Raw genomic sequence first — 11,823 nt, forward strand, 5'->3', positions numbered from 1 at the left:
ATTATATTATATTATATTATATTATATTATATTATATTATATTATATTATAATTATCAAAACTTGCCACAATTGTCTGTAAAAAAATGATAGAACAGCCGTTTTTGTTCTCTGGCAGGTTTGACCAGGATCACACAGCTGATGATGAGACTCATCTGGACTGTTTCTGTCAGATCATGAATGCCATTGAAAAGAGTCCCAATGGTGAGCGGCTGAAGGACCTCATGATCAAACATGGTGTGGTCAAACTGGCTATAGACTACATCACAGGACATGCTCCATCATCAGCAAAGTAAGGACACAATAACATTATTTTCTTGTGACTGCCCAGTAATTTGAACTTTTGCCAGGAAAAGGCTCTTTGCAAAGAAATTCCTACACTGGGTATCCGGAAATGGTGGGCTAGGGCTAGGGCTAGGGCTAGGGCTACCTTGATGCATATGGGCTACCCTTCTGGGCGCCAAAGGGTGTGCATGGGGTTTTGGTCTGTAACAGATTTACTTGTCTTTACAGCTGTGGGTGGGCTGTTTGGGGGCGGTAATCACTGCTATTAGCAAGGCAAGCAAGACTTAGTTATAGCATGGAGATAAAAAATAATGATCTCCATGGTCATAGGAAGTATGTCTTTGTTATGAAGAAAATTCCGGTCATACAATCAAAATTAATGTTCTAGAACCGTGTTTTTCTGACAGCCAAAGGGGCTCTTTGGGACAGTAGGACTATGTTAAGAAGGTGGGTCACAGGTTGTAAGGACGCCTACTTTCTTTTGCAGTCTTGACTCTGATTCGTGGAAAGAGTTCATTGCCAGACCGGCCCTTCCATTCATCCTGCGCATGCTGACAGGTTTGAGCCAGGGACACCCCCAGACTCAGGTAAATGGAATCTCCTACATTTACTACTTGTTAATCAATGTTGCAAGTATAAGCTGTCATTTGAGTACCAAACAAAAACAAACAAAAGTACAAAATCATCAGTCACAAGGCTTTAGCTTAAGCAAGTTATATTTTCACATATCATGTTTTGGATTATGTGTTTTTGTATATACATTAATGATCATAATAAAACAAAATGTGTGATTGTATGATTGTTTATGAAGAAAACTATTAATGACAAAAAAGAAAAACAGGAATCTCAGCATCATATACATGTACAATGTACAATGTACATGTACATGTATGCCTGGGCCAGGTCTCCAGTTTTACATGCAGTGATCTTTTCTGGGTTTGATGCCATGTAAAGTTTGCAGTAAACTTTGTTTATGGTTATGGGTGCTAGCACATTCAAAACTCTGGAATACATGTACATCAGCTTGTTTTGCTGGCAAGTTGAGATGTACAAAAATCTAGGTCCCTGACAGGTACACATTAATTGTGAACCCTTGTGTCCCCCTGCCCAGCTGCTGGTTGGAGATGCCTGTATCCTGGTGTTCCATTGTCTGGAGCAGGTTTCCAGCAAGGAGAGGGTTGGATCTTTGGCCGAAAATCTCATGGAGGCGTTACGGGAAAATGAGCAAGTTGCCAGCCAGGTACATGTTCTAGACATTTGGTATCAGCCTGGTTCCAGTACCAAAAGCAACAATTGGAAGAACCACCCTCTAAACTACAGTACTCCTTCATAAAACCTTGTACATGAAGTCTTAGTGATAGACTCGTATATTTATGGCTAAAGAAATTAGTATACCATTTAAATTTTTGTCCTACATGTATATTGTTCACAGACCTACATCACGTTGTACTGATAGATGATACCAAGGCACTGGTAGATACATTGTAGTTATTAATAATAAGGTCTGATACAGTTCGGTTGGTGAATTACTCATCAGGCATTGTCTGAATGTTAGAAAAATGAATACTTTTACACATATTGGACCTTTTGGCTTTATTCCTCTTTAAATGCAGATTGAAGATGCTCGTCGCCAGACTCGTGCAGAGAAGAAGAAGATGGCCATGGCCATGAGACAGAAACAGCTGGGTGTCCTTGGAATGACGGTAAGTACATTTTGGTAACTGGTTTTGTAGCCATTTTGCATCCTTTAACAGAACCTGAGGTTCCATGACTTCATACCTTTGCCAAATGATCACTTGGCTGTCTTATGTCATCTGAGTACATGTACAATCGTCATGTTATACATAATGTTATATACCAACACAGATGAACTTTCATGCTAACATGTACATGTTGTTTGTCTGTCAAAGTCATGATGGAATTGTGTGAGACAAAAGTGTGTCACTGTCAAGACTTAAAGTTTGTGATCTGATGTTTCGAAATACGATGTATTGCAAACTTGTGGATAACTGTACAATACTAGCTAGTAAAATTGCACATTCAAGTAACTTCACAATTAAACTGAAGATGAATACCACGTCTTGATGATCCGTGGAGCATGTTTTTGAAAGGACCTATGATTTGTTCTTTGTCTCATAAGGGTCTGGTTTAGAAAGTACTTTCACATCAGTCTTGGACTGTCACAACATCATTTCTTTTTGCTGTGAAACTTTAAACATTGCAAGTGCCTGGTTGTTATTTTTTACAAAAATTGACAATTAATGGGCATGATGATGTACTTTTTTTTAAAACCGAATTTAACGTCATTTTTTCCCAACTAGGGGTTAGACGCGCTTGCACCAGGTACAAATCTTTTTTGAAGCAAGGTTTTTACGACTGGATGCTCTTCCTAACGCCAACCCAAACCCTAGTAGGGCCCAGGAACCCTCTAACTGAGGGGGGAAATGCGTGTTAAGTGCCTTTCCCAAGGGCACAACGTCTGGGTGCAAGTCCGGACATGTCTGGGTCCAACCCTGGGGATTGAACCTGGGTCTTCTTGCTTGACAGTCGGACGCTCTATCCACTACACCACACAGACACCACTTTAAGCAGGCACTTTAAGTACCCAAGCAGGAATATTCTCATAGGTGTAGACTGACCCATGAATAATTTTGATGAACTCTAATTTTCAGACAAATGAGCAGGGTAAAATTGTGGCCAAGTCTGGAGTACTGAAACAGATGGAGGAGCTGATAGATGAAGCAGGACTCATCTGTTGTATATGTCGAGAAGGGTACAAGTTCCAGCCTAACAAGGTAGGATACAAGCAGAATTAACAATTTCATGATATACAATAATTATTGTACGTTTCACTGCTAGTGACTTGACCTGAGCCCTTTACAACTTTCTGGCACAGTGATAATTTTGACAGCATATAGCATACTGTATGCAAAGTAGAAATTTTAGTATGTTTAAAGATCTGCATTTATTTGCTTGTTTTGAAATTGCATGTAGTTTTCCTTGTATCAAACTGATTTGAAGTACAAGTATTTAAAGTCATAGCCACTATTTTGTTTCAATTCTTGTAGAGCTCCTAAAAGTTCTACAGAATTTAGACTTATAAATGTACATATCACTGTTGAGCTAAATTTTCAATGTTTTGTCAGGTCAGATTATCGCACAAATATTTATAATACTTTGTAAACGTAGCTCGTAGGGTTACCAGGTTAGCTTACGAAATCTGATTGACATGTACAATTGACCTACCAATTTAAGATTACGACTGTTGAACTTCAACTACAAATGTAGTAGCAACAAGATATAACATTTCTGTGTGAGGAAACATGTCCCTGTGGTAGTATGTTTCTTATCAGAGATCAGAGAATGTTTAGAATATCCTTATATTTATCCACCGGTTGCAAATATCCACCACTTTGAAATACAGTTTGATTGAGAGTTCTCTGTAGTGCAGAACCCCCAGGTACATGTACATGTATATGCACAATGTAGATAATATTATTAATATGCAGCACTGCATTATACATGGTGACGCTGTATAGGAGATGTCTTTACTCTCACTTTACCAGGGTGGTGGATATACATTGTACATGTATGTGACCTGGCAACATTATAGTAGACATTAACTGCAGCATACATTTTACTTTCAAAACAGTATTGGAATTTGGTAAACAACAAAACAACTGCCAACTTGAAGGTTCATGCAATGTTCCAATGAACTACTAAAGAACTAGTATGACTTAAGGTCTAAATGCTGCATTGTTTCATAGACTTGGTATGAAACAATACAGTGATGCTGGATCCTTGTCATCATACAAAGTAGAATCTATTATACATGTGTCATGTAATTGTAGATAATTATTTAAATTCATCGAGCCAAAGTGTTTAAAAATGTCAAGTTCAAGTTCAATTTTATTTAAATCAACTGGCATGTACACAGATTCACAGAAAATGTGACATGAAATTCGTTGACAATTACAGTAAAAGCTCTCAACATGAAGACAACGATTAAAAGCAGCATAATTAAAAACCAGTTAAAAATACAAAGCACTCGTGATGAACAGAGTTCAGTTCTTATACTTATGCAACTTAATCGCTCTAGGAAAGAACGAAAGTTCATGTCCGTTGATTCAGACGTGATTGCAACTTGTATTCATAATGTTAATACAAATAAATAAAGCAGTAAATTACCTGTCCTGTAGGTGTTGGGCATCTACACTTTCACCAAACGTGCTACTCTGGAAGAGTTTGAAAACAAGCCTCGCAAGATGCAGGGGTACTCCACAGTCACACACTTCAACATCGTCCACTACGACTGTCACATGGCGGCTGTACGCCATGCACGCGGGCGGGAGGAGTGGGAGAGTGCAGCGCTGCAGAACGCCAACACCAAGTGTAACGGCCTGCTTCCTGCCTGGGGCCCTCAGGTACCCGAGTCAGCCTTTGCCAGCTGTCTGGCTAGGTAAGTCCTCCAGAATATTCTACATGCTATAGCCAAGAATCCCTGTTAACATTACTGACTACATTTTATCTTCTTTATATGCACTGTCATGTACATTGTACATGTATGTCACAGAGGACTTCTAGCTGGACTATACATCTAGGTTATAAGACTCAGGCTAAGAAGCTTTTCAATGAACCTTTCCTGATCGAACCCACTGTGTGATGTTATGCGGCACATCCCGCGTCCACATTGAGCGCAAACATTTTGCTCTCACTAAAACTAACCCTGTCCCCTCCTCAAAGAAGTTTTGCTCTGTGGATGTATACATGTACTTCAACAAAGATATTGTAACTACATGTATTTTGGGGGGCTACGAGTTTTTCCCGTCCAAATTGAACCATTACATGTACTTTCCCACCATTTCTCTTCAGGAGAAAACAATTTTACTACTGAAAAAAAACACACAATGTATTATAGACGAAATGAGTAAATTCGTCTCCCACTGCCTGAAAAAAAGAAGTCAAACCCAACAAAATTAGTACCACGTACATGTACATGTATGTTGTAGAATGTAGACTTAGTACAAAATGTAGTATCACATAGACTCATATCATTGTACCTTCCTTTTCATACATGTTGTATTTGCAATTAGCCCATGTATTTGCAATAAACTTTCGATATCTCATGTATCTCCAAAGTATGTGTAGTATTACACACAGTAAAATGTTCTAAACTTGCCTCCTGACTGTAGTGACCTTCATGTATCTACAGGCACAACACCTATCTCCAAGAGTGCACAGGGATCCGGGAGCCCACCTACCAGCTCAACATCCATGACCTGAAACTGCTGCTGCTCAGATTTGCCCAGGAAATGTCCTTCAGCGAGGAGAGTGGAGGGGGAGGGCGTGAGAGTAACATACGGATTGTTCCCTATATGATGCACAATTGCCTCTATGTCATCAACACGTAAGGGATATGGACCTTTATATATACATTGTATAGCTGTATAATATGTATGTATGTATGTACATGTATGTATGTATCATGATTGTATTTACTATGTTTGTTTGCTTGCTTGTTTAGGTGTATTTTTGGTCAGCATAACTTAAGAAGGTATGGCTGGATTGTAATGATATTTGGTATGTGGGTAGATCTCAGGAATACAAAGCTCGAGGTCAAATTTGGGCCTCCTTGCTTCTTTCTAATATACATGTACTGCAACTTGTTGAAGTACTTTTTTGTTAAAATTCTTTATAGGAATAACTAAAGATAGGAATGATGGATGTAAATGATGGACCTTAGTCAGAGATGTACATAATTAGATGCCAAACATGACTTACATAATCAATTAGGACATTCCATAATGCCATGCAGTGTTTTCCATTAATATGATAATTATAGGACTTAAGCACATATAACATGGCATGCAGAAAGTTTAAAGGTTGCAGATACCATACTTGTGACATGATTGTGTAATCTACTAAATTAAGCGGTGCATAATTTGTTGTCTTCCATCTGTGTTGACAGAACAAGGGCTGTGCCCAGAGAGGAGAAGACAATCAACACTTTCCTGCAGGCCACTCCAGATAAGTGGGTGGCACTAAGTTATGAGGTAAGATCATGCCACAGATACACATTCCTCCTACACACACACACACACACACACACACACACACACACACACACATACACATACACACACATTCCTCCCACTGGACACACACAATCACACATCCCTCCCCTACACACATGCACACACACACACATTCCTCCCCACATACAAACACATACCTCCCACTGGACACACACACACGTTCCTCCCCTACACACACTGGACACACACATTCCTTCCACATACAAACACACATACATGTACATGTACCACCCACTGGACACACATGTTCCTCCCCTACACACATGCACACACACATTCCTCCCACACACAAACACACATACATGTACCTCCCACTGGACACACGCACGTTCCTCCCCTACACACACATGCACACACATTCCTCCCCACACACAAACACATTCCTCCCACCGGACACACACACGTTCCTCCCCTACACACACATTCCTCCCCACACACAAACACATTCCTCCCACTGGACACACATACATGTACGTTCCTCCCCTACACACACATGCACACACACATTCCTCCCACACACAAACACATTCCTCCCATTGGACACACACATTCCTCCCACGCAAATACACATACCTCCCCTACATGCACACTCATATTCCTCCCCCCACATTCCTCCCCCACATGTACACATTCCTCCCTCCCTACGCACTTTCCTCACACACACATACACAGTCCTCACACAGACACACACACACACACATTCTTGCATCTTAACATGCCAATAATGTATTCTTGCCTACACACACACAACGAATTCCCTCCTTTTAACCTGTCCCCCCGTGTCCCCAGGTTGATGGTCCCCTGTACCTGACACTCCTGGCCCTGCTGATCCTGTCTCCAGAGCGGTGGAAGGAAGTCCGTCTGCAGTTCCTCAGCATGCTGATTGTTCTAGCTCAAGCCAGACACCTGGCACCAGGGGGAACCAGCAGGTGAAGGATCAAGCTGCATTCATAGAATAATGTCAAATAAACTGGTGGACATTCCAACTAATAAGTACATGTACCTTATACCAGCTCAGAAAAGAATACCAGAGTTATCAACCAACTTGAAGGATTGAGGTGTTCAAAACTCATTCTTTCCTAGCACTATCGCAGAGTGGAACTCGCTGTCACCAAGTACAGTAGGGGTATTATCATTAGACAGCTTTAAACAAAGTTTAGGGTTGGATGTTCAAGGGTCAGGTGTAACAAGTGGTTCGGTGTAATATAAACAGCTGCCATGCCGCATGCCTGCAAAGCTGGCATATTACGCCAAAGGGCAGAATGTAAAATAGTTAATAATATGTAACAGTAACAATAAATCATAGCCTGAGATGATAAAGACTAGGGAGCTAAAATGTAGGTCTGGTAACCAGGCTGAAGAAATCCAAGATTTCTGATGTCTGGGAACTGTTTTGTAAAATTCAATGTATAATTCATATACAGTGTACATGTTGGGCCACTGAAAAAACATAGACTGTTGTACCAAGCTGAAGTCCTGGTAGCTGGAGTGACTGATGTTTTTCTCCACAGACTGCCCAGTGTAGAAGTGCAGAGCTTTGCTGTGTACAAGCCTGTCCTGATGTACTTTGGACTGATTGACTGTCTCTACAACATGCTGCAGGTAATGTCTTGTGTACTAACTGTCTTGTGTCATGCAAATGATAAGTCAGACCTACATGTAGGTTTATGTCACAAAATCTGAGGACAAGCTAATGAGCTTACATGTCAACACATATATTTTAATATCATGTTCATAAATAATCTTAAGAGGAAAGGCTCCTGGAAAAGCTCATCAATAAAGGGTAGTATATAATGATTGTTGCCATGGAAGAAGCAAAAACCACTTTGGTCTGCACCCTGCAGCCGTTGGGCTCCTATTGTACCATACAGAATTATGGACTTCACTCAATTACAAAATTAATGTAGTACCTAGTTTCAGACGTTCCTTGGATGGGAAGTTAAAAGGAGGTCCTATGTTTGGGGAGATCCAGACCCCTCTCACATTAAAGAACCCACCAAAGAGACCTTTAAAAAAAATTGGGAATGCCTTGGTGTGCGATGGACCAACATACAAAAATGGTCCACTACAAATTACCTTAGGCCTGGCTAACATACCTCGTTTTAGCCTCAAGGCTGCCTTTAGTTTTATAATAGCCCTGTGCTAGTTGGGCAGTCTTGGCTGTATCTTTAGCCACAAACAAATACTTTACAAAAAAGAATAATTATTTAATGAATATGTGCATGTTGAGTGCGAACACCGTGTAGTCATGACTGTATCTGTGTTGGCTGACAGAAGGTGGAGGTGGCCCAACCTGAGGATTGGTCCAAAGCTTTAGCTGCTTATGTCCGCTCCAATGACCAACATGTTCTAGAGGCAGCAGACAAGGTACAGTATGCACCCTCACACACTGCACCATCTACCGCACTTTGTCAACTATGAGAGTCATGCTTGTAACTATGTAAATGATCTACTTCAAAACTTCACGATGTCTATTTGCACCTGTTTGGACATTCGTCAGCTATTAATTTTGCATATATTTGCATCATTATGTTCTGAGGAAAGTGATGTCTTTGTAGTCAGCTTAAAATTGGTAATGAGTGATACCATGAACTTTTATTCATGATTATGAAGTTTTTGAAAATCTGTGCTGTTCTCATGCATGTATAATATACATGTAGCATACTAGTATACTATATAAGTATGTCCACACTTTCCATATCAAGAAATGAATCTGATCTGCTTTTGAACATGTACATTGTATGCATATGATTTTTTCTGCTGTCTTTTTAGCTGTTGGAGAAATACCTGGAGCAGATGTTACCTGCTGAGTCTGTTATGGAGTATCTAGATGTAGTTGGTAAGTCACCAATCCATTTGTACTGTGGAAAGGATTCATCTCAATGATTGATATCATGATCTCATTTAGTACTTAAAGTTTGAATTCAATCTGTTGGCTGTTATTTTATTGAATTATATTGAAACACGTGACATACTTTTCAAAACAATGTGCTCCATTTATTCCAAGATAATGTTTAATAGCTTACACATCCCATTTCATTCTATATGCTGTGGTGGATGAAAAATATCTCCTCAACCTGTGTTGAAGTGTTCTTTAGTCTGAGTACTGACTTGTTTGTTTGTTTGTTTGTTTGTTTATCAGGCTTGCTGGGAGAGGTACAGAGTACAGACACGTTTGTCAGCAGCATCTTGGCTTCAGTCAACCAATGAACCAGTACTATACCGCTGATGCCAAGCAATGAAATGAGAGAGGACCGAGTATACAATGTACATGTAGTTGCAGCTTAGTTTCATTAGTGTAATACTTCAAAACCAACAACTGTCAGTCCATCAAGCAAACTGGATTTTATGTACTTTAAGTTATAAAGCAGTGGCAGTGATAGGAGAGTGGTTTCGCTAGCAGCAATGAGTTTGATTCCTGACAAGATGTTGTGTCCTGTCTGCACATGCAGGTGTACAATGTACATGTGTAATCTGACTTCAGTTATTATGATGCCTGTGGTGGAAGTACAATGTATAGAGATGGGCTCAGCCTTGCAAAACACATTCTACACGTAGTAACAATTACATAAATGCCTATGGTCTCAAAAAGATAATATAAATAAAAGGATGGATCAGCCATGCTGAAGTTGTGATAAACCAGTAGAAATCTTCTGGGGAGTCATGGTGATTTGAAATGCTAAGGAAAACCTGCACTTATAATAAGCAAGTATATACAAGACTAGTACATGTAGACACACTGAGTGACCCCATAGTACAGTTATAGCTTGACCGAATGTCATACATGCACTGTTTAGATCTGGAACATAAAGTCTTGTCAATAGGAATCATTACACAGAGCGTACAAGAATAATAATAATTACATACCAATAGTGATACACCTAAGTCCATTGACAAGTGCATCATTGTCGATACATGTACCTTGAACACGTGTACAGTGTATGTTAGAATTCCTCTTCCTAGTACACTATGATTGTACTGTTAACGGGATATACATCGTATTGTCTGCTCTTTAATACAATATAACTCCAGAATATTGGGCATGCCATTATCCATCATACATGATCTTGATCTTGAAGGTGACAGAAATCTTGAACATGTAAGTTTGGGATTATACAGATGTACCAGGGTGATACATCTGCAGATTAAGTTGTTAAGGTACACCAAAATGACTGCATTAAATATGTTCAAGCACTATTTTTATCCTTGTATCTTTTTTTATCTAACCAGCTAGATTCTCTAGGTTTACATGTAGTATTTGGTACAGCTTAAAACAGTACAACTAAAGGGGCTGAAAGAATTTTATTGAAAACACTTGAGGGCAACCAAATGAAAATTTCTAACCTGTAAACCACTATTAGGCCACACCAATTTAATTTCTTGGTAATGGATTCGCCCGCTTCATTTTTTTATGATTTGCAAATAAAAATAAAAATTAAGAATCAACTACAAAATGCTCATATTTTGCCCTGAACAGTTGAAAACAGTCCCTTTCTTTATAGTTGTTACAGTTATTCCATCTTTCAATGTCGTGGTATCATTAAAAGTTCAAAATTCATTGTTAAATTTTGAACCAGCCTGGTGTGTTGACTTCATGGCTCCTATTGTACCATTTTGGGCCATAATAGGATGCCTAGGCCTGTTTTTACCTCCATGAAATGTGTCATGGAGGTTATATTTTCAGTTGCGTTTATCTGTCCGTCTGTCTGTCTGTCCGTCTGTCAGTCTGTTGGTCAACAAGATAACTCAAGAACGCCTAGATGGATTGGTTTCATACTTGGTGTGTTGGTAGGGTGTGACGAAAACTGGAAATGATTAGATTTTGGGCCCCCTAGTGGCTTCCCTTGGTACTGCAGCGCAACTTCCGGTTTTGATATCTCGCGATCTGGACATGCTAGGGTCATGAAATTTGGATGGAAGGTAGCTCTTGTCCTCGGAAAGAAGTCACGTGAGTTTGGTTCCCCTAGCGGCTTGTTCTGGAACTGCAGGGTGGTTTCTTTGAAAATCTTCGAGAGAGGATAACTGAACAACCGTTTGATGGATCATCATGATTTTTGGTATGTAGGTAGCTTAAGTGATGCTTGACATAATCAAAATATCATTATGCAAATCAGGATCTAATTTGCATAATTAATGAGGAAATTCTATAAATAAGATGTATTTCATATTAGGGCTATAAAACTCTATAGACATATGTTAGTGAGAACGACAAGATCATTGGCAGATATCGATTATGTAAAGGAAGACCTAATTTGCATAATAAATGGCAAATTGGTACAATTTTATGGTAGTAACTGCTGGGAATTTAATACTTGCCATAATTGGAAGTTCAGTGAAGGTGAACATCACTAAACATAATTTATGTCAATCGGGACCTCATTTGCATAATTTATGAGGAAACGCTAGAATAGCCTTATTTCTTAAGATAACCCTGTCATTTGGTG

General features: G+C 39.5%; 1 protein-coding gene across 2 annotated transcripts in view; it reads left to right on the forward strand.

Annotated features, from left to right (window-relative positions):
* The window catches only part of LOC109470514 (E3 ubiquitin-protein ligase UBR4-like), a 40,974-nt gene extending 30,398 nt beyond the window's left edge, over positions 1–10,576 (forward strand). Inside the window, exons 33-45 of one of the 2 annotated variants that reach the window (XM_019769475.1) lie at positions 118–291; positions 772–871; positions 1,396–1,524; positions 1,898–1,987; positions 2,957–3,079; positions 4,484–4,743; positions 5,497–5,691; positions 6,253–6,337; positions 7,169–7,308; positions 7,891–7,981; positions 8,654–8,746; positions 9,152–9,218; positions 9,522–10,576. In XM_019769475.1, coding sequence (XP_019625034.1) covers positions 118–291; positions 772–871; positions 1,396–1,524; positions 1,898–1,987; positions 2,957–3,079; positions 4,484–4,743; positions 5,497–5,691; positions 6,253–6,337; positions 7,169–7,308; positions 7,891–7,981; positions 8,654–8,746; positions 9,152–9,218; positions 9,522–9,589 — 1,615 coding nt within the window. In that variant the 3' untranslated portion in view covers positions 9,590–10,576. The remainder of the gene's footprint in view (positions 1–117; positions 292–771; positions 872–1,395; positions 1,525–1,897; positions 1,988–2,956; positions 3,080–4,483; positions 4,744–5,496; positions 5,692–6,252; positions 6,338–7,168; positions 7,309–7,890; positions 7,982–8,653; positions 8,747–9,151; positions 9,219–9,521) is intronic. The other variant, XM_019769476.1, reaches the window with a different exon arrangement.
* Positions 10,577–11,823: the final 1,247 nt, after the last annotated feature.

This window comes from Branchiostoma belcheri, unplaced genomic scaffold (assembly GCF_001625305.1).
Source record: "Branchiostoma belcheri isolate BF01 breed outbred unplaced genomic scaffold, Haploidv18h27 scaffold228, whole genome shotgun sequence".
Lineage (NCBI taxonomy): Eukaryota > Metazoa > Chordata > Leptocardii > Amphioxiformes > Branchiostomatidae > Branchiostoma > Branchiostoma belcheri.